This window comes from Heterodontus francisci, chromosome 2 (assembly GCF_036365525.1).
Source record: "Heterodontus francisci isolate sHetFra1 chromosome 2, sHetFra1.hap1, whole genome shotgun sequence".
NCBI lineage: Eukaryota > Metazoa > Chordata > Chondrichthyes > Heterodontiformes > Heterodontidae > Heterodontus > Heterodontus francisci.
Window position 1 is genome coordinate 126,101,231 of NC_090372.1, and position 27,054 is coordinate 126,128,284.

Sequence of the window (27,054 nt, forward strand, 5' to 3'; positions counted from 1 at the left end):
CTGGTCAACGGTAACCCCCAGTGAGGGATTCAGCTATGGTAAGCCATTGAATGTGAAGGGGAGATGGTTAAATTATCTCTTGTTTGAGATGGTCATTGCCTGGCACCTGTGTGGCACGAATGTAACTTGCCACTTATCAGCCCAAGCCTGCATGTTGTCCAGGTTTTGCTGCATCTGGACAAGGGCTGCTGCAGCACCTGAGAAGTCACGAATGGTGCTGAACAGTGCGCAATCACCAACGAATATCCCCACTTTTGACCTTATGATGGAGGGAAGGTAATTGATGAAGCAGCTGAAGACAGTTGGGCCTAGGACACGACCCTGAGGAATTCCTGCAGTGATGTCCTGGAGCTGAGATGATTGACCTCCAACAACCACAGCCATTTTCTTTTGTGCTCAGTATGACTCTAACCAGCAGAGAGCTTTCCTCCTGATTCCCATTGACTCAAGTTCTGCTCGGCTCCTTGATGCTATATTCGGTCAATTGCTGCCTTGATGTCAAGGGCAATCACTCTGACCTCATCTCTGGAGTTCAGCTCTTTTGCCCATGTTTGGACCAAGGCTGTTATGAAGTTCTGTCTGACATCAAGTCATGAATGAGATTAAATTTTCTTCACTATCTCCACTCCCTTGCCACCAACTCCTTCATTCTCTCCTCGGCATTTCACACAGACTGAACTTTTGAATTTTTGGCGCCTCATTAGAGCTGATCTTCAAACCCAGCATCATATCAGCCATCAAGACTCTAACTACTACTTCCACATTACCCAACTCCACCCCTACTTCAGCCCCACTGTCACTGAAACCTGCATCTGCACTTAGGTCACCGGAACTCTAGTTCTCCAGTGTCCTCCTTGCTGATGTTCTATCCTCATCACACTTGTCCAAAACACAGATATCCATATCCAGTCTTATTCACCCACCACCCCATCCTTGCTCCCTGTCTGGTACTGCATGAAATTTAAAACCTTAATCCTCAAATCCCTCCACAGCCTTGCCCCACCCTACCTCTGCAAACTTCTTCAGGTTTATATCTCCTTCTGTACACTCAGGTCCTTAAATTCTGGCATTTGTGTATCCTGCTCTCCATTCAATCCATCAGTGGTGGCAGCGCCTTCAGTCACTTCAGTCTGAAACTCCTTCCCTAAACCTGTCTTGATAATACTCATACTGCAGATGCTGGAAATCTGAAATAAAAACAAAAAGTGCTGGAAATACTCAGCAGGTCAGACAGCATCTGTGGAGAGAGCAGCAGAGTTAATGTTTCAGGTCTGTCACGTTTCATCAGAATGTTCTGATGAAAAGTCACAGACCTGAAAAGTTAACTCTGCTGCTCTCTCCACAGATGCTGCCTGCCCTGCTGTCTGACTTGATACTTCTTTCTCCATCTTTTAAAAACCTTCTCAACCAATATTTTTGACAAAGCTTTCAATTACCTTTCCTAACTCTCCCTCCATGACTTGACCTCTGGTCTTTTAGTTATTTTACCCACTCCGTAATACACCTTGGGTGATTTTCTACATTAAAGGCACAATATAAATGCAAGTTGGTTTTGTTCAAGTAAGTAGTCAAGCTGTTCAATCAAACACAAACATCCTTTAGTATTGGTTAAATGTGCTTGGTCCCAATTACTTTATTAAACTGCCTTGTTCAAATTGGTGAGTTTCTCTGTAGCCTTTGAAGGGGCACAGTCAGTCTGCAGAGCTACAACAGAGCATGAGAAAAAGAAAAGAATCACGATGTGAACACATTGTTATGTTGCTGCTGCTATATGCTTGTTTTATTATTATTTAATAAAACAGTGTTTAGCAGTTAAATTCTAAGTGAAGATTACTGTAGTATTCTTCTGTGAAATAGGAAATACTCAAAGAGGGTTCGCTATCCATTCTCTGGGTACACAACGAATTTACCCAAATATCTGGACAAGTGAAATGACTGCAATAGAGGAAGCTTTAGGGCTCCCTTTGAGAGTAGTCCAAAACACAGTTATGTCAAATTGAAAATACTGCGTGGCTTTTTATCCCCATGGCCCAAATTTTGCATTAAGAATAATGGTGAGGCTATCAGCGCTCACTGTTGTTATGGAGTAAATTGAATAGCAACATCCAGAGTCCACACATGTGCAATAAAATAAGGAAATCAGGAAGTTACTATGTGAGTTGCCCTGCTTATCCACAAGTTTTGCTCTAACAGTACATCAGCGAGAGGCCCAGCATTCAAAACACAGGAAGGGCACAAAGTTACAGTACTTGCTCACTAGATACCCTTTAAACACCAGAAAAAAATAGGGTTTGTCCATTCAAGTGTAAGTGAATTCTTAATGGCGTGGTACAAATGAATCACTGCCAAAAAATCTCTCTTTAACTGGAAATTTACTTTTACAGGTCTGGGGTGTCATTCCTTCAGATTTTAATTATTGTGAAAGATTGTTAAAAAAAACAATGAAAACATATTTTTTCTTTCTTTTTTAGCTCTCTCTCTCTTAATCCCATCTTTCTTTCCCTCTCTTTATTTCATACAAACATACGAATTAGGAGCAGGACTAGGCCACATAGCCCCTCGAGCCTGCTCCGCCATTTAATAAGTTCATGGTTGATCTGATTGTAACCACGCCGCCACATTCCCGCCTGCGCCTGATAACCTTTCACACCCCCTTGCTTATCAAGAATCCAACTAACTCTGCCTTAAAAATATTCAAAGACTCTGCTTCCTTTTGAGGAAGAGAGTGCCAAAGACTCACAACCCTCAGAGGAAAAATTTCTCCTCATCTCTATCTTAAATGGGTGACCCCTTATTTTTAAATAGTGACCCTCTAGTTCTAGATTCTCCCACAAGGTGAAACATCCTTTCCACATCGGCCCTGTCAAGACCTCTCACGATCTTATATGTTTCACTCAAGTCACTCAGCTCTTACTCTCCTAAACTCCAGCGGACACAAGCTTAGCCTGTCCAACCTTTCCTCATAAGACAACCCGCCCATTCCAGGTATTAGTCTATACACCTTCTCTGAACTGCTTCCAACACATGTGCATCTTTTCATAAATAAGACCACCAATATTGTACACAGTACTCCAGATGTGGTCTCACCAATGCCCTGTATAACTGAAGCATAAGCTCTCTACTTTTGTATTCAATTCTCCTCGCAATAAACTATAACATTCTATTAGCTTTCCTAATTACTTGCTGAACCTGCACACTAACCTTTTGCGATTCATGCACTGGGACACCCAGATCCCTCTGCATCTCAGCTTTGCAATCTCTCACCATTTAGATAATATACTTCTTTTTACTCTTCCTGCCAAAATGGACAATTTCACATTTTCCCACGTTATACTCCATTTGCCAGATCTTTGCCCACTCACTTAACCTGTCTGGATCCTTTTATAGCCTCCTTACGTCCTCTTCACAACTTAATTTCCTAACTATCTTTGTGTCAACTGCAAATTTAGCAGCTATACCTTCAGTCTCTTCATCCAAGTCATTTATATAAATTGTAAAAAGTTGAGGCCCCAGCACTGATCCCTGCGGCACACTACTTGTTACATCTCCTCAACCAGAAAATGACCCATTTATTAATTTTTTGAGGAAGTAACAAGGAGAATTGATGAGGGTAGTGCAATGGATGTTGTCTACATGGATTTTAATAAGGCATTTGGCAAGGTCCCATATGGCAGACTGGTCAGAAAAGTAAAAGCCCATGGGATACAGGGGAATGTGGAAGGTTGGATCCAAAATTGACTCAGTGACAGGAAACAAAGGGTAATGTTCGACAGATGTTTTTGCGAATGGAAGGCGGTTTCCAGTGGCGTTCCACAGGGCTGTGTTGAGTTCCTTGCGGTTGGTGGTATATATTAATGATTTGGACTTAAATGTAGGAGGCGTGATTATGAAATTTGCTGATGACGCAAAAATTGGTCGTGTAGTTGATAGTGAAGAGGATAGCTGTAGACTCCAGAATGATATCAATGGTTTGGTTGAGTGGGCGGAAAAGTGGCAAATGGAATTCAATGCGGAAAAGTGTGTGGTAATGCATTTGGGGAGGGCAAACAAAGCAAAGGAATACGCAATAAACGGGAGGATATTGAGAGGGGTAGAAGAAGTGAGAGACCTTGGAGTGCATGTCCACAGGTCCCTAAAGGTGGCAGGACAGGTCGATAAAGTGGTGAAGAAGGCATATGGAATGCTTTCCTATAGTGGCCAAGGTATAGAATACAAAAGTAGGGATGTGATGCTGGAACTGTACAAAACACTGGTTAGGCCACAGCTGGAGTATTGCATACAGTGCTGGTCACCACATTACAGAAAGGACATAATTGCTCTGGAGAGAGTACAGAGGAGATTTACACGACTGTTGCCAGAGTTTGGAAATTGCAGCTATGAGGAAAGATTGGATAACAGGGGTTGTTTTCCTTAGAACAGAGGAGGCTGAGGGGTGACTTAATTGAAGTGCACACAATTTTAAGGGGCCCAGATAAAGCAGGCAGGAAGGACCTGTTTCCCCCTAGTGGAGAGGTGAATTACCAGGAGGCACAGATTGGTAGAAGGATTAGAGGGGACATGAGGAAAACAAATTTCACCCAGAGGATGGTGGGTGTCTGAAATTCACTGCCCAGAATGGTGGTGATGCCAGAAACTCTCAACTCATTTAAAAGATACCTGAACCTGCACCTGAAGTGCTGTAACATGCAAGGCTACAGAACAGGTGCTGGAAGGTGGGATTAAATTGGGCAGCTAGTTTCTTCAGTTGGCGCAGACACGATGGGCTGAATGGCCACTTTCTGTGACGTAGCTTTTCTATGGTTCTATGCCTACTCTCTGGAAAAAAAAAGCTGTTAGCTAGCCAATCTTATTTCCATCCCAATATGTTACCCCATATACCATGAGATTTTATTTTCCGCAATAACCTTTGATGTGGCACATTATCAAATGCCTTCTGGAAATCTAAGTACAATACATCTACCAGTTCCTCATTATCCACAGCACCTTATTTCTTCAAAGAACTCCAGTAAATTGGTTAAACATGATTTCCCTTTCACAAATCCATGTTGTCTCTGCCTAATTACCTTCAATTTTTCCAAGTACCCTGCTATGACGTATTTAGGAATAGCTTCTAACATTTTCCTATAACAGATGTAAAGCTAACTGGCCTGTAGTTTCCTGCTTTCTGTCTCCCTCCCTTTTTGAATAAAGAAATTACATTCACTATTTTCCTATCCAGTGGAGACTTCCCCGAATTTCGGGAATTTTGGAAAATTAACACTAACGCATCAACTATCTCACAAGCCACTTCTTTTAACACCCTAGGATGAAGTCCATCAGGACCCAGGGACTTGTCAGCCCGCAGCTCCAACAATTTGCTCAGTACCACTTCCCTGGTGATTGTAATTTTCTTGAGTTCCTCCCTCTCTTCCATTTCCTGATTTACAGCTATTTCTGGGATGTTACTTGTATCCTCCATAGTAAAGACTGATGCAAAATACCAGTTCAATTCATCTTTCATCTCCCTATTTTCCCTTATTAATTCCCAAACTCAGTTTAAAAGGACCAACGCTCACTTTGTTAACTCTTTTCTTTTTTAAATATCTATAGAAATTCTTACTATCTGTTTTTATATTTCTAACTAGCTTTCTCTGATATACTGGTTTTTCCCTCCTTATCAATCCTTTCGTCATTCTTTGCTGTATTTTATATTCTGTCCAATCCTCTGACCTAACACCCATGTTTGTGTAGAAAATTTCATTTTCTGCATATGATTTTATATTGAATTATATATTCTAACTGAGACTTCCTGGTTTAGATTCTGCATGCCTCAGTAAGATTTCTTCAATTTCATTGTTTGAAGAGACAGGCTATTGCTTGTCCAGTTCACACAGGTCCCAGTTACCTGATAGAGAGTGCCGCATTGTTTCAGACACCTGATGATTGTAAGTTGCTGCTCAAAAGCCCAAGAAAAGTCTGTGACAGCTCTAAGTGTAATGAACGCTGAGTGTTCGGACGCATATAAATATAAAGTTTGCTCATGCTCACTTAAAGAATACACTTCCCCTTTAACGCTATAGTAGTGGGGGGGGGGGGGGGGGGGTGTCTCAGCCATGCGGGGAGGCGCCTTGGAAAATGAGGCATGCTCCCTGCAAGTTTCGGGGGGGGGGGGGGGGGGGGGGGGGTCCCACCGTGGGTGATTTGTGCCCCACCGGGAACCAATTCAGCCCCCGAGACCCCCCTCCCCCTGACCCAACGAACAACCCCACCCTCCCTCGCCGGGGCCTTTTGGACTGATCCCAGTGAGCCAGCATTCCAACACTGGGCCTGGGTCCAAGGCCTCTGCAGTACCGGCAGTGGCCACCACTCCCAGTGGCACTGCCAATACTGCTGAGCAGCCGGCTCTGTGATTGGCTGGCAGTTCTTGGGAGCAGGATCCCAAACTCTATTAAGTCTTTAAAGGAACGGGGATCCTGTCTCCTCAAACTTTCACCCCCAAAGACCAGAGAATTGCTCTGGGTGGGCTGAAAAAATGCAGAGGCAGGGTACCCCCAACCTTTCAGCCTGGCGCCGGGAACCCCGCCTCATGCATAAAATTCAGCCCTATGGGTGGTAAAAGTTTCCATTCCTACCTATATGGGGGAAGGCAACAGCAGGACAAATAACATACAAAAAGATTATTTTTCTAATTGCACCCAGCATCAGAAGGAAGAAAAAGTGCACGCAGACCAAACACACATAAAAGTAATAATAAGAAGCATAACATAGGAGTAAAATTACACCACAAGTGTCATCCTTCACTGAAGCTGCACTGTTGCTTAAATAGGAAGTAAACAAATCAATCAAAGCTAAAGGAGGAAAACAACCATTATTTGTGTTTTATGCACCCCTGAACTGAAATATTACCTTCTATAGTCTGGGACCTCACTAGAGATGAGTGCGGTCCCCGTGAATTATCCATGTTACAATGTCCACTCGGCTCCTCTACAAGCTCTGAATGGAGTTTCAGGAACTGCAGCACTGCTGCTGCAGCCCGCTCCTTTACAGGGTTTATTATTTTCTCCAAAGCTTGTGAATCTTCATCTCTCACCCGAAGGCATAATGTTTCCATTTCCCTCATGTTAGCTCGTAGTTGCTGTAAGACAAAGTGAGGAAAAATCAATCTGTAGGACATCAGCTCTCGGAGTTATTTCATTTTTCAGTGAACTTTTATGCTTATAAAGGTGAGGAATACACTGTTGCAGCACTTACACAGTATGATGATCAAAAACTCAAGCTGAAGCATACCAGAGGCAGAGCAATCCTCTTTTTCTCTGCTCAACAAATTACCTTAACCTCCAACTCAAAAAAGCAACTCATGAACCTATATGAATCGTGGACTCTGGCCTCAAAGCAATTTTTCTTAATTTAGGATACTTAAAAATCGCTTAAACCAATTCAGGCATGAATGGAATTCACAATTACAATACATGTTGAATTCTCTGACCACCAAAATATCCTGCAGCGTATTAAAAAATCCTGAACAAAATTTTATATAAGTCTGATGTAAGTATACACTTGTGTTTATCCATTAACACTTCTTAGCTTGTTCCAATCAAGTCTATTTTATTTTAATTACTATCCAACAAGTGGACTTGAACCAAGCTAAGATTACTATAACTCTGGAACATAATACACCAGCGCACCGCACATGCCAATTAATCACAGCAGAAAAATGGTTCATTTTCCTGCAGCATTGCACTTGGAGAGTCAAAAGCAAATGTCGTCTACAGGTGAAGCAGGGCAGGAGATACTGGACTAGGATGTGCAGATATAATTCAGTCCCCATTTTAGAATCATACTCTTGTTCTGAATATTATATAATATTTGGAGTTTATCTTTATTATTATTTATATATATAAAAAGCAAAATGTATGGCAACTTGAGAAGTAGAATTGATTGGAGCATAGAGTTTGCAGTACAGGCTGAAGATCTGAAAGATGCAAAACTGAGGCAACACAGCCCCACCACTCACCACGGGATGTAATTACAGTGTGACAAGTTCCTATGGGCAGTTTCCATTATAAATGTGGACACAAGTATTTGTAATGTAAAGAAGTGATGTTTTGTAGACAGTATATGTGCACAGACAGGTTATTTTTAATATAGGTCTGTACTTTGCTAATGCAACAAAATATAAATTTTTAGTTTTTATTTTCAGATTTGGTTTCATTTCTTCCATCTCCAAAATAGGTTCAGTTTTGTTAGCAAGGGGAGGAAATTAGACAAGTACAAACATAGTGCTCTGTTTAAAAATCATAATCACCTCATGGGTGAAATTTTGTCCACTGCAAATGCAAAGGCCAATGGTATCCACAGTCTGTGAAAGGGAAAGTTTGGGGTGGGATGGAGAGAATTTAAAAATTTTTATAAACTTTTTGAGAAAGCAAGCCAAAATAGTTTTCAAAGAAAAGTGAATGCTTTGTACCTTTGCAAGTGAAAGATATCAGAAGACAAGTTGGTAATAGGAAAGCTCTTAGAAAATTGAAAGCATCAGGGTTACGAGTGAGTACTTGTGGCAATGATTAAGTATTGATCTAGTGGGCTTGTGTGTGGACACAGAAAAAACAGCCCTAAATCATCATAAATATTTACAAAGAAAAATGGAAATTGAATGACAATAAATATATACAATACAAAATGGAAACAGTGTGGCAAATTTGAAATAATGAGGCAAAGAATATATGAAACCCAGTCAGTACAACTGGTAATAATGTCCCTTTTTCCACTAACTATGCCGAAAGGTAGACATGAGTAAAGGGTGATGTAATGTCAGCACAAAATGGGTGGCACAGTGGCGCAGTGGTTAGCACCGCAACCTCACAGCTCCAGCGACCCGGGTTCAATTCTGGGTACTGCCTGTGTGGAGTTTGCAAGTTCTCCCTGTGTCTGCGTGGGTTTCCTCCGGGTGCTCCGGTTTCATCCCACAGCCAAAAGACTTGCAGGTTGATAGGTGAATTGCCCATTATAAATTTCCCCTAGTATAGGTAGGTGGTAGGGGAATATAGGGACAGGTGAGGATGTAGTAGGAATATGGGATTAGTGTAGGATTAGTATAAATGGGTGGTTAATGGTCGGCACAGACACAGTGGGCCAAAGGGCCTGTTTCAGTGCTGTATCTCTAAATCTAAAAAAATCTAAAATGCTAATGGATATTCATCCACATTCAGCACTATTATGAGGATTCCTTCCCCCTACCAAAATGGATCACTGAATACTAGTGAAACGTGAGGAAAAGGTTAGTTTTTTTTTTACTTGTTAACATTTTAAGCTTACAGCATAGTAGAAATAAAGGAAGGAAGGATGTGGAATATGTTTGGGTGAAGCTAAGAAAAAGCAAGGGGCAGAAAACATTGGGAGGAGTTGTTTATAGGCCACCAAACAGTAGTGGTAGTGTGGGGCATGGTATTAATCAAGAGATTAGAGAAGCATGTAGCAGGGTAATATGGTAATCATACATGACTTTAATCTGCATATAGACTGGGTAAACCAAATGAGAACTAATGCTATGGAGGACGGGTTTCTGGAGTGTGTTCGGGATGGTTTTATAGAGCAGTATGTTGAGGAACTGACTAGAGAACAGGCTATTTTAGATCTCGTATTATGTAATGAGAAAAGGCTAATTAATAATCTTGTTGTAAAAGAACCTTTAGGGATGAGCGACCATAATAGAATGATAGAACCATATGATAGAATTTGACATTATGTTTGAAAGTGAGATAGTTCAATCTAACACCAGGGTTTTAAATTTGAACAAAGGAAATTATGAAGGTATAAGGGGCAAACTGGCTGAGATGGATTGGGAAAATACATTAAAAGGTATGATAGTACATAGGCTTTTTTTTTATTCGTTCAAGGGATGTGGGTCGTCGCTGGCTCGGCCAGCATTTATGGTCCATCCCTAATTGCCCTCGAAAAGGTGGTGGTGAGCTGCCTTCCTGAACCGCTGCAGACTATGTTGGGTAGGTTTACCCACTGTGCTGTAAGGAAGGGAGTTCCAGGATTTTGACCCAGCAACAGTGAAGAAACAGCGATATAGTTCCAAGTCAGGATGGTGTGTGACTTGGAGTGGAACTTGCAGGTGCTGGTGTTCCCAAGCATCTGCAGTTCTTGTCCTTCTAGGTGGTAGAGGTCGCGGGTTTTGAAGGTGCTGTCTAAGGAGCCATGGTGCATTGCTGCAGTGCATATTATAGATGGTACACACTGTGCGCGGTGGTGGAGGGAGTGAATGTTTGTGGATGGGGTGCCAATCAAGTGGGCTGCTTTGTCCTGGGTGGTGTTGAGCTTCTTGAGTGTTGTTGGAGCTGCACCCATCCAGGCAAGTGGAGAGTATTCCATCACACTCCTGACTTGTGCCTTGTAGATGGTGGACAGGCTTTGGGGAGGAAGAAGGATAGTCTTTAAAGAATTATTACATAGGCAACTATACATTCCTTCAAGGCACAAAAACCCCAAAGAAAAGGCAGTCAACCATGGCCTAACAAAGAAAGTTAAGGACTGTATATGATTAAAAGACCAATAAAGTTGTCAGAAATAGTAGTAAACCTGAGGATTGGGAGGATTTTAGACAACAGCAAAGGAGGACCAAGAAACTGATAAAGAAAGGGAGAATAGAATATGGATGTAAACTAGCAAAAAACATAAAAACGGACTGTAAAAGCTTTTATAGTTACATAGAAAAAAAAACGTTTGGCTAAGACAAATTTGGGTCCATTACAGGCAGAGTCAGGAGAATTTATAATGGAGAATAGAGAAATGACAGAGAATCTAAATGATTACTCCAGGGAGATTGTTGTCACTGAGACTGCCCTCAATGCAGCCCAGCCTCTACCAGTCATGGATGAGCTGGCCATACAGCCAACAAAATCGGAATTCAGTGATGCCATTGATTCTCTAGCCAGCGGAAAAGCCTCTGGGAAGGACAGCATTACTCCTGAAATAATCAAGAGTGCCAAGCCTGCTATACTCACAGCACTACATGAACTGCTATGCCTGTGCTGGGACGAGGGAGCAGTACCTCAGGACATGCGCGATGCCAATATCATCACCCTCTATAAAAACAAAGGTGACCGCGGTGACTGCAACAACTACCGTGGAATCTCCCTGCTCAGCATAGTGGGGAAAGTCTTTGCTCGAGTCGCTCTAAACAGGCTCCAGAAGCTGGCCGAGCGCATCTACCCTGAGGCACAGTGTGGCTTTCGTGCAGAGAGATCAACCGTTGACATGCTGTTCTCCCTTCGTCAGATACAGGAGAAATGCCGCGAACAACAGATGCCCCTCTACATTGCTTTCATTGATCTCACCAAAGCCTTTGACCTCGTCAGCAGACGTGGTCTCTTCAGACTACTAGAAAAGATTGGATGTCCACCAAAGCTACTAAGTATCATCACCTCATTCCATGACAATATGAAAGGCACAATTCAACATGGTGGCTCCTCATCAGACCCCTTTCCTATTTGGGGGACCAAATGTAATATTTCCAAGTTCATGGATGACACAAAACTAAGTGGGAATGTGTGTTGTGAGAAAGTTGCAAAGCGGCTTCAAGGGGATTTGGACAGGCTAAGTGAATGGGCAAGAACATGGCAGATGGAATATAATGTGGAAAAATGTGAGGTTATCCACTTTGGTAGGAAGAATAGATGTGCAGAGTATTTCTTAAATGGCAAGACATTAGAAAATGTAGATGTACAAAGGGAGCTGGATGTCCTCGTCAATAAGTCACTGAAAGCTAACATGCAAGTGCAGCAAGCAATTAAGAAGGCTAATGGTATGTTAGCCTTTATCGAAAGAGGATTTGAGTACAGGAGTAGTGAAGTCTTGCTTCAAGTGTATAGAACCTTGGTTAGACCACACGTGGAGTACTTGTGTGTAGTTTTGGTCTCCTTAGATTAGATTAGATTAGAGATACAGCACTGAAACAGGCCCTTCGGCCCACCGAGTCTGTGCCGAACATCAACCACCCATTTATACTAATCCTACACTAATCCCATATTCCCAACAAACATCCCCACCTGTCCCTATATTTCCCTACCACCTACCTATACTGGTGACAATTTATAATGGCCAATTTACCTATCAACCTGCAAGTCTTTTGGCTTGTGGGAGGAAACCGGAGCACCCGGAGAAAACCCACGCAGACACAGGGAGAACTTACCTTGGGAAGGATATAATTGCCATAGAGGGAGTGCAACAAAGGTTCACCAGACTCGTTCCCGGGATGGGAGGACTGTCCTTTGACGAGAGATTGGGGAAATTGAGCTTGTATTCTCTAGAGTTTCGAAGAATGAGAGGTCATCTCATTGAAACTTACAAAATACTGAAAGGGATAGACAGGGTAAATGCAGCTAAAATATTTCCCATATTTGGGGAGTCTAGAACAAGGAGACATAATTTCAAAATAAGGGGGAAGCCACTTAGGACCGAGATGAGGAGAAATTTCGTTACTCAGAGGGTTGTGAATCTTTGGAATTCTCTACCCCAGAGGGTTGTAGTAGCTCAGTCATTGAGTATGTTTAAAGCAGAGATTGACAGATTCCTAAACACAAATGACATAAAGGGTTATGGGGATAGTGTGGGAAAAAGGCATGGAAGTGGATGATCAGCCATGATTGTATTGAATGGCAGAGCAGGCTCAATGGGCTGAATGGCCTACTCCTGCTCTTATGTTCCTATATTCCCTAAGGAATGGCTGCCAAGCTAAAGCAGAACAGAGATTAGGAAAGGCGGCAAGGATCTTGGTCAAAGAGATGATTTTTAATGATAGAGAGAGGAGTGAGGAGGAGGATGAGTTTGGGAAGGATGTTTCAGAGAATGGGTCAAGGTGGTTGAAGACCATTCCACTATGGTGGGGTGGGGGTGGGTGAAGGGGGGGGTGGGAGAGAAGATGCCATTGCTTTTGGCCACCACCCTAAACCTCAGTCCCTCGCCAGAATGTGGGAAGGGATATAAGGCTAAAGCAGATTGCAGAGAAAGGATCTGGGTGAGGCTGTAAAAGGATTTGAGGATGAGGATGAGAATTTTAAATTCCTTGGGGATCAGGGATCCTGTATAGGATAATGGAGGACATAATCTGGGTAGTAACCAGAATTGTGGACAAAATGGGGTTTATGGAGGATGGGAGGCCAACAAGGAGGACATTAGAAAAAATTAAGTCTAGAAATAACAAAAGCACGGATAAGGGTTTTGGTGGCAGAGGAGCTGAGACAAGCAATGTGGAGGTAAACAGGATGTGCGGTTTGAAATTTCCCCAGCAAGGCATCACTGTTTTGCACCATCTGATTTAGCCCAAGTGAGTGGAGTCAGTGGCGAGGGAAGGCAGTTCATGTCAGTAGCCAAAAACAGGGCTCGAGTCTTCCTGATATCCAGTTGAAGGAAATTTGATTCATGCATAACTTAATGCTAGCACAGGGGTAATTAAAGGGCTGAGGGGTTTGAATGAGGTAAAGCTGCATGTCATCTGCATACATATGGAAGATGAACTCCATACCTAGGGATAATGTCAAAATAACAGATGAGTCTCATGGAAAAGACAAACTGGGAGAGGAGATGGGAGAGAAGTTGCAAAGCCTCGGAGAATTAGGGTTAGAATGAGTGGGATGTTCGGAACAGCAAGTGAGAGGAAGGGCAGGTACCAACAGAGGTAGCTGTACCAATGGTCTTAATCTTTGAAATGAACATATCTATGAGCTCTGTATGTAGAATTATACCGCATATACAGCACAGAAACAGGCTATTGGCTGAACTGGTCCATGCCAGGGTTTAGAATACTATTACACCAATGTGTTTTGTTGAATGATAATTTTCTTTGGTCCACTGACTGGAGATCTAAATTTATATTTTTTTAAAAGACAAACACTGTATCCTACATTGCAAAGGACTGTGAGGAGGAAGACAAAATGTCTGTGCATTTCCCAGCAAGAACCAAGACCTAGGAAGTTTAAAGGAACTGTTTGTTCTCTTTCTTTTAGCAAGAAGAAATATTGCTAACTGCTATAATAAAAGCAAAATACTGCAGATGCTGGAAATCTGAAATAAAAACAAGAAATGCTGGAAATACTCAGCAGGTCTGGCAGCATCTGTGGAGAGAGAAACAGAGTTAACGTTTCAGGTCAGTAACCTTCTTCGGAACGGAGTTAACTCTGCTTCTCTTTCCACAGATGCTGCCGGCCCTGCTGAGTATTTCCAGCATTTCTTGTTTTTATTGCTAACTGCTATGTTTGACTGACTGACTGACTGTCATGTGACAAGCCCCTCCCTATCTGTGGTTTTAAGTTGGTGTTTTCTCTGCAGCAGAGGAGAAGCAACTGGATCCTGACATGAGCAGACCCTAAGTGGGGGTCCCTCTCTCTCTCTCGATTCCAGCTTGTAAGCTTTCAAACCCTGCTTGTTGACTGACCAGCTCTGCATACTCCAGCTATAATCAGAAACCCTGTTGAAGGAAATCATCCGCATCGCTTTCTTCAAGAGACTCACCTAACCAGTCATCCACCTCTTCAAACTAAAAGCCTCAGGACCACTGACTTCAGCTAGAAGCCAGCCGAATCCCCAAACTCCACAGACGCTGTACCTTTTTTTATGGACTCCAACCCAACCAATATACCTTTCCCCACTCTGTAACCTATTTGTGTGTGTGTAAACCTCCAGAGTGTGTGTGTGTGAATGAAAGTTGGTGCGTTGTTTATTATTTTACTCATTGATTTGGATGCAATAAAGTTAACCTCTTTATTGTGGTCAAACAAGGAGGGGGAAAAGAGGGAAGCCCTTCATCCCCTCCTCACTTGACCGTAACAATTCACACAAGCCTTCTCTCACCCCTCTGCATCTAACCGAGCTGCATAACCTTCTATTCCTTTCTCCCTCACATGCTTATCTAGCCTCCCCTTAACTGCATCTATGCTGGTCACCTCAAATACTCCTTGTGGTAGCAAGTTTCACATTCTAACCACTCTCTGGGCAAAGATGTTTCTCCTGAATTCCCAATTGGATTTATTGATGACTATCTTATATGTATGGCTCCTAGTTTTGATGTCCTCCACAAGTGGAAAAATACTACCAATGTCTGGTCTACTGAATCCTTTAATAACTGATGTGGAAAATGAAGGGTTCATAGGGTTACTAAGGTTCATACAGCTGAAATTGTTTTTCTGTTGCTGAACCTTTTCCATCATGAGGCCTTGGTCTGTTTACCTGTTGAAAGAGATAAAATTGGGGAGGGCGAAATTGCGGAGAAGAACTGGTATTACATACGAACATACGAATTAGGATCAGGAGTAGGCCACACGGCCCCTCGGGCCTACTCCACCATTCAATAAGATCATGGCTGACCTGACTGTAACGTCAACTCCACATTCCCGCCTACTCCAATAACCTTTCACCCCCTTGCTTCTCAAGAATCTATCTACCTCTGCCTTAAAAATATTCAAAGACTCTGCTTCCACTGCCTTTTGAGGAACTGAGTTCCAAAGACTCACGACGCTCAGAGAAAAGATTTCTACTCATCTCTGTCTTAAATGGGTGACCCCTTATTTTTAAATAGTGACCCACAGTTCTGGATTTTCCCACAAGGGGAAACATCCTTTCCACATCCACCCTGCCAAGACCCCTCAGGATCTTATATGTTTCAATCAAGTCACCTCTTACTCTCCTAAATTCCAGCAGATACAAGCCTAGCCTGTCCAACCTTTCCTCTCAAGACAATTCGCCCATTCCAGGTACTAATCTAGTAAACCTCTGAACTGCTTCCAACACATTTATATCCTTCCTTAAATAAGGAGACCACAGTAGCGGCAGTGGTTAGCACCACAGCCTCACAGCTCCAGGGACCTGGGTTCAATTCTGGGTACTGCCTGTGTGGAGTTTGCAAGTTCTCCCTGTGACCACGTGGGTTTTCGCTGGGTGCTCCGGTTTCCTCCCACCGCCAAAAGACTTGCAGGTGATAGGTAAATTGGCCATTGTAAATTGCCCCTAGTGTAGGTAGGTGGTAGGGAATATGGGATTACTGTAGGGTTAGTATAAATGGGTGGTTCTTGGTCTGCACAGACTCGGTGGGCCGAAGGGCCTGTTTCAGTGCTGTATCGCTAAATAAATAAATACTGTACACAGTACTCCAGATGTGGTCTCACCAATGCCCTGTATAGTTGAAGCATATGCTCCCTACTTTTGTATTCAATTCCCCTTCCAATAAACAATAATATTCTATTAGCTTTCCTAATTACTTTCTGAACCTGCATACTAACCTTTTGCGATTCATGCACTAGAAAACCCAGATCCCTCTCCATCTCAGAGCTCTGCAATCTCTCACCATTTCGATTATATGCTTCTTTTTTATTCCCCCTGCCAAAATGGACAATTTCACATATTCCTACATTATACTCCATTTGTCAGATCTTTGCCCACTCACTGAACCTGTCCATATCCCTTTGTAGCCTCCTTACGTCCTCTTCATAACTACCTATCCTTGTGTCAACAGCAAATTTAGCAACCATATCTTCGGTCCCTTCATCCAAATCATTTATATAAATTGTAAAAAGTTGAGGCCCCAGCACTGAACCCTGTGGCACACCACTCTTTACATCTTGCCAACCAGAAAATGATCCATTTATGCCTACTTTCTGTTTCCTGTTAGCTAGCCAATCTTCTATCCATGCCAATATGTTAGTTCCTACACCATGAGCTTTTATTTTCCACAATTACGTTTGATGTGGCACCTTATCAAATGCCTTCTGGAAATCTAAGTACAATACATCCACTGGTTCCCTTTTATCCACAGCATGTTACTTCTTCAAAGAACTCCAATAAATTGATTAAACATGATTTCCCTTTCATAAAACCATGTTGACTCTGCCTGATTACCGTCAATTTTTCTAAGTGCCCTGCTATAACGTCTTTAATAGCTTCTCACATTTTCCCTAAGACAGATGTTATGCTAACTGGCCTGTAATTTCCTGCTTTCTGTCTCCCTCCCTTTTTGAATAAAGGAGTTGCATTCGCTAGTTTCCAATCTAATGGAAACTTGCTCGAATCATGGGAATTTGGAAAATTAAAACCAACGCAACAACTATCTCACTTGCCACTACTTTTAAGACTCTAGGATGAAGTCCATCAGAACCCGTGAACTTGTCAGCCCGCAGCTCCAACAATTTGCTCAGCACCTCTTCCCTGGTGATTGTAATTTTCTTGAGGCCTCTCTCCCTTTCATTTCCTGATTTATAGCCATTTCTAGGATGTTACTTGTACCCTCTATAGTGAAGACCAATGCGAACTACCTGTTCAATTCATCTGCCATCTCCTTATTTTCCATTATTAATTCTCCAGACTCACTTTCTATAGGACCAACAATTACTTTGTTAACACTTTTTTTAAAATATATCTATAGAAACTCTTACTATCTGTTTTTATATTTCTAGCTAGCTTTCTCTCGTACTCCAGCTTTTCCCTCCTTATCAATCTTTTAGTCCTCCTTTGTTGTTCTTTATATTCTGACCAATCGTATGACCTGCCACCCACCTTTGCACAATTATATGCTTTTTCTTTAAGTTTGATACTATCTTTAACTTTTTTAGTTAACCACGGATAGTGGGTCCTCCCCTTGGATTTTTTCTTTCTCGTTGGAATGTATCTATTCTGTGTGTTCTGAAATATCCCCTTAAATGTCTGCCACTGCATCTCTATTGACCTATCCCTTAACCTAATTTGCCAGTTCACTACAGCTAGCTCTGCTTTTATGCCCTCATAATTGCCCTTAACTTTAAAATATTAGTCTTGAACCATTCTTCTCTCCCTCAAACTGAATGTAAAATTCAATCAATCGCTGCTACCTAGGGGTGCCTTTACTATGAGGTCATTCATTAATTCTATCTCGTTGCACAATACCAGGTCGAGTGTAGTGATACGGCTGAGGCGGGAGCAATGCCCCATCGTTCGCTAGTTCCACTTCTCTACAGGTCACAATATATATTTAAATGTTTACCCAGTTGATGCTGCCAATGATAAACTATTTATTTTAGTTTCATAAAATCCACCAACCAGGTTTCTTTAATAAACAAAGGTATTAATTTATTATAAAACAAGACTTAGTCAATAAAGATGTAAAGCTTTAAGATACAGTTTGACATATGACAGTAAATATATACAAATATGCATTGCCTTCTAAATGCCCAACACACAGATACACACACACACACCGGTTAAAGGAAAAATAAAGATGCTTTATTTAAGTACTTGCTAATTCTTGAAGAAAAAGGATAAGATATGTTATGTTCCAGATGGTGTACAGTCTGGTGTACGAGTACACGTAGACGAGTCACTGGAATCTTTTCAGAAGCAGTTTGTTCAGGAGATGTCGAGATGAAGTCTTCTAAAAGCTTCAAAGGAGAAATGTGGCATTAGGCGTTACAGCTATCATACACTGGATTATTTGCAGGGTTTCTCAGCGAGGTGGAGAAAAGATGAGCTGGATGTTGCTTTCAGCAGGCTACAAACCCAACTGCTTCAAAACAGTATTCAAAAATGAAACCCACTCTTGAGCAACATAAATCTTGACACGCCACTTCTCTTGTAAACAACTCCCATAGTCAGAAGGCTTGTTGTCTACCTGGCTGAAGACATGCGACATCCAGTAAATGTTGTTTTTAAACAGAGTCCTTCCGGTGACCAATTAAAAATAACAAAGTCCAACATCTATGGAATCATTTCAGTCCTCCAATGAATTCATCTCCACAATTCTAAAACACAAGTCCTCAAAAAATATTTTAAAAATAGAAGCACTTTCATGACAATTGCCTGCTCGCTGGTTTGCTGCAGAATGCGCTGTTCTAAGAAACTATCCCGAAAACATTCTATGAATTCCTCATCTAGGCTATCTTTGTCCATCTGATATTTCCAGTCTATATGTAGATTAAAATCCCCCATGGTTATCGCCGTACCTTTCTGACAAGCTCCCATTATTTCTTCTTTATACTCTGTCCTACCATGTGGTTACTGTTAGGGGCCCTGTATACCACTTCCACGAGTGACGTCTTGCCTTTATCATTTCTCATCTCTAACCAAACTGTTTCTACAACCTGTTTTCCTGAACTTAAGTCCTCCCTCTCTAATGTGCTAATAGCATCATTAATTAACAGAGCCACCCCTCCACCTTTCCCTAGCTTCCGGCCCTTCCTAAATGTCATGTACCCGTCAATATTCAGTGTTGTAGTGTTGAAAATAAATGTATTAGCAATAGTAAGATAACCAAATGAGTAACTAGCTGTATTAAATCCGTATAAAGTTATTGTATAAATATCTCTGCTGTAATCATGATTTTTTCAAGAGACTTTAGCTTGCTGAAGGCTCTCCCCTGTATGCTAGTCATAAAGATTTTCTAAGTTCAGCTCAATTTTGACTCTGAAGTGGCTTTTGTCACACAACAATAACCTTTACATTTGAAAGTGATGATGGAAGGAATGGGGAAAGAGGTCTGAAAATTTCAGCTGTGAAAAGCAAGGTTCAGAAATAATTGAGCCAAATGTGGTGATGAATAACTGGACCAGCTGTGCACCAGGTATGCTCTAGTTTCTATCCTGAAGATGGGGGCTATACCAGAGGTGTGAAACTGAGTGATTTAGTACAAACAAGGATATCAAAGGTAGGCAAGGGAGCAGTTTAAGCAGGTCAATTACAACAGGACTGTAATGACACATGGGGAGTGGAAGAAATCAGGAGTTTGAGAATGAACTACTCAGGGAGAGTTTTTCCCACTGGCAGATGGTGAGGGTAGTGTGCGAGGGAAGGTGGGGGATAAAACTGTAATGAAGGAAATGAGCAAAGACTGCCTTGCCTATACTGTAGATATTAGGAATGGCCTCATTTCAAGGAATGATAAAGTTGACATGCCTCCATGGTTTCGAATGGGGGAGCTTATGCGGAGAGTGAGAATGAATGAAGACAGGAGGGAAGAGGGTGAGAGGAGCGAATGCGTAGATTGAAGTCATAGAGGACTGCATTACCAGCAGTATATCTATCCTTAACTTCTGTACCACAACGGACATTTCAGGATTCATGCATTTTTTTAACCTTTGGACTATTTCTTTTCTGCAGAATCATAGGATGACTAACCCTAAGTTATATTAAAAGTGAAACTAGTGTTCCTCTGGTTGAACACGTAGCACTGTTCACTAACTGCATAATCACCTCACAATGTGCAAGGCACATATAGGCACTCATGAGCCTGAATCAGTGCCAGAACTCTCTTTTGTTGGGAGTTACACTGGTCACTGTTTTCACAGCTAGTATCATATGCCACTTAAAGAGGGCTACATAGTGTCGCAGAATTGTCACTAACACAAATGTCAGCTGGTTGCTGCTACTGTGGCTATATCCTGCATAACTGAGTGTTATATATTGTTATATTAGTGGTAAAGGGCTAGAAACTAATTAACTAGGAACTAATTCTGTGTAAGTGTGTTCCAGGGGTCCACACTGCATTGCTGCACTGCAAATCATTTGATGCGTAACACTACACTGCTCTAGGGCGGTCCTTACCAAGCAGTATGGATGCTGAATGAAATAAACAAAGAGCTCCAGCCTTTCCAAGTATAAAGTGTGATTATTTCTAACATATGGGAACCGGAAGACAACCAGAAGATATATGGTGGCAGCAGGTGAGTAAGCCTAAAACATTTTAAATGAATTTAATGCTGAATTAGGTTGAAAAATTGATCCAAATTAGTGTCAAACATAGAGAAACTGAGTGAATCGTATGAAAATAAAATGACCACTGGCACAGCAATGAATGCACAGCTACAACTCATAATGAATTGCAAAGCTGATGATCTCGTACAGGCATTTGACAAATTTAAACAAAAGTGCAGAGCGACATTCAGAGAGCAGGAAACAGCGAGAGTGGAATGGAGCATAACGAGACCAGGAGAGAGAGAGAGAGCGAGAGTTCACTCAGAGAGCAGGAAACAGTGAGAGTGGAGCGGAGAGGAGTCCAGGTGCGCCAGAGTTTGAAAACAAAGTGAACAGTGACATCACAAGGAAGCTGCAAGGTGACTGACTGGTGAGAAACTGCTGTTAGTGAGTATGAGCAAATAGCTGGGTTACAGCGTCTCAACAAACAAGTGAGTTTTTTTTGAGTAAGGTTTATTTTAACTAGTGAAAGTTATTGATTTTTAGTAGGACTTATCAGTACTAGTAAGGTTTTATTAATAATTCGAAGATGTTGTAGTATTGGTAAGGTTTTTTTTTAGCAATAGCAAAGGGTCAACTAATAAATAAAGGAATGGCAAGGGTGCTTCAGCCTTGAGAATGCACCTCCTGTGCTATGCGGGAGCTCCAGGATGCTTCCCATATCCTGGAGAACCATTTGTGCAGGAAGTGTTGTCAACTGCGGCAGCTTGAGCTCTGGGTTTTGGAACTTGAGCGGCAGCTGTCAACACTGCGGTGCATTTGTGAGGATGAGAGCTAAGTGGATAGCACGTTTATAGATGTGGTCACCCCACAGTTTAAGAGCATGCAGGGAGAGAGGGAATGGGTGACCACTAGGCAGTCAAAAAGAATAAGGCAGGTAGTGCAGGAGACCTCTGAGTGCATGGCCCTCTCCAAAAGGTATTCAGTTCTGAATACTGAGGAAAGTGATGCTTCACCTGGGGAGTGCAGCCAGAGCCAAGTCAATGGCACCACTGGTGGCTCAGCAACACAGTGGGGGCACAAGGAAGACTGGAAGAGCAATTGTGATAGGAGATTCAATAGTCAGGTGAATAGACGGGCTTTTCTGTGGCTGCAGACGTGAATCCAGGATGGTGTGTTGCCTCCCTGGTGCCAGGGTCAAGGATGTTATTGAGTTGCTGTAGAGTATCCTGAAGGGGGAGGGTGAACAGCCAGCAGTCATGGTCCACATCGGAACCAACGACATTGGTAGAAAGAGGGATCTGGTCCTGCAGTCAGAATTTAGGGAGCTAGGTATGAAATTAGCAAGCAGGACCTCAAAAGTAGTAATTTCCGGATTACTCCCAGTGCCATGCACAAGTGAGTATAGAAATAGAAGGATAAGACAGATAAATGCATGCCTGGACAGATGGTGCAGGATGGAGAGCTTTAGATTCTTCGGACATTGGGACCGGCTCTGGGGGAGATGGGACCTGTACAGGCTGGACGGGTTGCACCTGAACAGAGCCGGAACTGAGATCCTTGCGGGATGCTTTACTAGTGCTGTTGGGGAGGGTTTAAACTAGTTTGGCAGGGGAATGGGGACCAGAGGGTAGACTCAGTTGAGACAAAATCAGAAATGAAAATGGAAGGCAGAAAATTAATGAATGAGTCTGGAAGACAGAGGAAACAAAGGTTAGAAAATGTTAAAAAAAGTTTGGCAGTGCTCAAGGGTATCTACTTCAATGTAAGGAGTATAGCAAATAAAGCAGATGAGCTGAGAGCACAGATAGACACGTATCAGTGTGATATCATAGCTATTACTGAAACATGGCTTAAGGAGGGACTGGAATGGAAGCTCAACGTTTCCGGTTCCAGGGTTTTCAGATGCGATAGGGAGGGGGATAAGAAAGGAAGGGGAGTGGCAATTTTGGTCAAGGATACTAATACAGTCGTGAGGAGGGATGATATGTTGGAAGGTTCACCAAATGAGGCCATATGGATTGAGCTAAGGAACAAAAAAGGGGAAATCACACTGTTTGGCATGTACTATAGACTCCCAAACAGTCAGAGGGAGGCAGAAGAGCAGATATGTAGGCAAATCTCTGAGAAGTGCAAGAACAATAGGGCAGTTATACTAGGGGATTTTAACTATCCCTATATTAACTGGGATAGTTTTAGTGTGAAAGGAATTGAGGGAGTAGAATTCTTGAGGTGCATTCAGGAGAACATTTTTGGCCAGTATGTAGCAAGTCCAACAAGAGAGGGTGCAGTTTTAGACTTAGTTTTAGGAAATGAAGATGGGCAGGTGGAAGGAATGGCAGTGGGAGAGCATTTTGGTGGTAGTGATTATAATTCAGTCAGTTTTAACATAATTAAGGAAAAGGACAGGGATAGAACAGGAGTTATATATCTCAATTGGGGCAAGGGCAATTTTACTAAACTGAGGAATGATTTAGCGAAAGTGGACTGGAAACAGCTACTTGAAAGTAAATCAATGTCAGAGCAGTGGGAGGCATTCAAAGGGGAGATTCAAGGGGTCCAAAGTAAACATGTTCCCACAAAGAAAAAGGTTGAGACAGCCAAATCTAGAGCCCCATGGATGTCAAGGAGCTTACAGGGTAAGATATGGCAGAAAAGGAAAGCTTATGTCCGACACCGGGAACACAATACTACAGAAAGCTGAGAGGAGTATAGAAAGTGGAGGGGTGAAATCAAAAAGGAAATTAGGAAAGCAAAGAGAGGACATAAAAGAACATTGGCAAGCAAAATCAAGGTGAACCCAAAGATGTTTTATCAATACATTAAGAGTAAGAGGATAACTAAGAAGAGAGTAGGGCCCATAAAAGACCAAAAAGGTAAGCTATGTGGAGGGGCGAAAGGTGTTGGTATGGTTCTTAATGAATACTTTGGATCTGTCTTCACAAAAGAGGGGGATGAAGCAGATAGTTTAGTTAAGGAGGAGGAGTGTGAAGCATTGGATGTGATAAACATAGGGAAAGAGGAAGTATTAATGGGATTAGCATCCCTGAATGTTGATAAATCTCCAGGGCCAGATTAAATGTACGCCAGGCTATTTAAAGAAGCAAGAGAGGAAATAGCAGAAGGTTTGACCATCATTTTCCAGTCCTCACTGGATACAGGTGTGGTGCCGGAGGATTGGAGAACTGCTAACGTTGTACCTCTGTTTAAAAAGGGAGCGAGGGATAGACAGAATAATTACAGGCCAGTCAGTCTAACCTCAGTAGTGGGCAAATTATTGAAATCTATTCTGAGAGACAGGATAAACTATCACTTAGAAAGGCACAGGTTAATCAAAGATAGTCAGCATGGATTTGTTAAGGGAAAATCTTGTTTGACCAGCTTGATCGAATTTTTTGAAGAAGTAACAAGAAAGATAGATGAGGGTAGCGGAGTTGATGTGGTCTACATGGATTTTAACAAGGCTTTTGACAAGGTCCCACATGGCAGACTGGTTAAAAAAATAAAATCCCATGCGATCCAGGAAAATGCAGTAAGGTGGATACAAATTTTGGCTCAGTGTCAGGAAACAAAGGGTAATTGTTGACGGGTGTTTTAGCAACTGGAGGGCTGTTTCCAGTGGCGTTCTGCAGAGCTCAGTACTGGGTCTCCTGCTTTTTGTGGTATATATTAACAATTTGGACGTAAATGTAGGGGGCATGATCAAGAAGTTTGCAGACGACACAAAGGTTGGCCGTGTGGTAGATAGCGAGGAGGATAGTTGTAGGCTGCAGGAAAGATATTGATGGTCTGGTCAGATGGGCAGAAAAGTGGCAAATGGAATTCAAGCTGGAGAAGCGTGAGGTGATGCATTTGGGGAGGTCAAACAAGGCAAAGGAATATACGATTAATGGGAAAATACTGAGAAGTGTAGAGGAGTGAGGGATCTTGGAGTGAATGTCCACAGATCTCTGAAGGTAGCAGGGCAGGTCGATAAGGTGGTTAAGAAGGCATATGGAATCCAAACCTTTATTAGCTGAGGTAGAGAATATAAGAGCAGGGACTGCTGGAACTGTATAAATCATCGGTTAGGTCACAACTTGAGTAGTGTATGCAGTTCTGGTCACCTCATTACAGAAAGGATGTAATTGCACTGGAGAGGATACAGAGGAGATTTACAAGGATTTTGCAGGACTGGAACAATGCAGCTATGAGGAAAGATTGCATAGGCTGGGGTTGTTCTCCTTGGAACAGAGAAGACTGAGGGGAGATCTAATTGAAATGTACAAAATTTTGAGGGGCCTGGATAGAGTGGAGGTGATTTAAAGTGATAGGTAGGAAATTAGGAGGGGAGATGAGGAAAAACCTTTTCACCCAGAGGGTGGTGTGGGTATGGAACTCCCTGCCTGATAGGGTAGTTGAGGCAGAAACCCTCAACTCATTCAAAAGGAGTCTGGATATGCACCTCAAGTGCCGTAATCTGCAGGACTACGGACCAAATGCTAGAAGGTGGGATTAGAATAGGTGGAATGTTTTTCAGCCAGCACAGACATGATGGGCCAAGTGGCCTCTTACTGTGCCTTAAACTTTCTATGATTCTATGATTTTTTTTTAAACAAAAGCAAAGTGCTTATTAAGCCATTCTTTCTTCTCAATTGGCAACTCATGAAACAAAAAAATTGTGACAAAGAGACAGAACAGCAGTGGAAATTATTTAAAACATTGTCAGTAGAGTTCATAACAAATATATTCTGCTAAAAGACAAGAACAAAATAGCCAATAATGAACTACCATGATTGAATAAAGAGATATGGGTAAAAGTGAAACTGAAGAGAAATGCAGACACTAAGTACACTAATGTACACTAAATACAGTACATGGACTGTACATAGACTGCAAAAGGGAATAGGAAGAGATTAGGAAAGAAGTCTAAAAACAATCAGGAAAGCAAAGCAGAACCACAAAATTAAATTATCAAGAAATTTTTTAAAAAGTAAGTGACAGACACATAAATAACAAAAGGACAATCGGGAAGATGGTGACGTAGTAGTGTTACTGCACTAGTAATCCAGAGGTTCAGGCTAATGCCCTGGGGACATGGGTTCAAATCCCACCATGGCAGCTGGTGGAATTAAAATTCAATGAATTAATAAATTTAATTAATTAATTTTTAAAAATCTGGAATTGCAAACTAGTTTCAGTAATGGTGCAATAAAGCTATCATCAATTGTCGTAAAATCTCACCTGATTCACTTATGTCCTTTAGGGAAGGAAATCTGCCATCCTTACCTGGTCTGGCCTACATGTGACTCCAGACCCACAGCAATGTGACTGATTCTTAAATACCCTCTGAAATGGCCTAGCAAGCCACTCAGTTCAAGGGCAATTAGGGAAGGGAAACAAACACTGGTCTTGCCAGTACCACATCCCATAAAAGAATAAAGAAAAAACAGGATAGGAATTGGACTATTAAGGGATGCACAAACTAAACTCACAGGTAATGACAGTGAAATGGCAGGAATATAGAATATTCTACCCCAGTATTTACCAGAGGCACTAACAAAGTGGACATGACATTGGAAGAAAAGATCAAAAAGGATATGAAGGCATTTAAGACAAAGTGGGGAGATAACTGATAAAGTAATCAAATTTAAGAGAGGATGGATGGATTGTATCTACATATATTAAACAACAACATATATTTATATAGCACATTTAACATTGTAAAATGTCCCAAGGCACTTTAACATGAGCGGTACCAATAAAAACATCTTTGATACCAAGTCACAGAAGGAGAAATCAGAACCAAAAGCTTGATCAAAGAGGTATATTTTAAGGAACATCTTAAAAAAAAAAGAGGTAGAGACGCAGAGAGGTTTAGGAGGGAATTTCAAAGGTAGGGCCAAAACAGCTGAAAACATGGCCACTAAAGGTGGAGCAATTAAAATCAGGAATGCGCAAGAGGCCAAAATTGGAAGAGTGCAGATATCGCGAAGGCTTGTAGGGCTGCAGGAGGATACACAGATAGGGAGAGGTGAGACCATGGAGAGATTTGAAAATGAGGATGAGGATTTTAAAATTGAGGCAGTGTCGGACAGAGAGCCAGTGAAGGTCAGCAAGCACAAGGATGATGGGTGAATGAGATTTGGAGTGAGTTAAGGTACAGGCAGCAGAATTATGGATGCATACAACTTTATGTAGTGCAAAAGATGGGAGGCCGGCCGGTAGAGCACTGGAACAGTTGAATGATGTTCAGTGGCGGAAATAGGCAATCATGTTAATGGTGTGGATATGTGGTTGGAAACTCATCTCGGGGTGAAACACAACACCGAGGTAGTGAACAATCTTGCTCAGCTTAAGACAGTGAGCAGGGATGGAAATGGTGGATTGAGGCCAGAGCTTGTGGCAGGGCCCAAAAGCAATCCTCCCAATATTTAGTTGGAG

General features: G+C 42.0%; 1 protein-coding gene across 2 annotated transcripts in view; it reads right to left on the minus strand.

Annotated features, from left to right (window-relative positions):
• Positions 1–27,054, minus strand: part of stx17 (syntaxin 17) — a 176,684-nt gene that overhangs the window by 13,673 nt on the left and 135,957 nt on the right. For both annotated transcript variants that reach the window (XM_068010448.1, XM_068010457.1), the window contains one exon: positions 6,886–7,114. In XM_068010448.1, the coding sequence (XP_067866549.1) occupies positions 6,886–7,114 (229 nt within the window). The remainder of the gene's footprint in view (positions 1–6,885; positions 7,115–27,054) is intronic.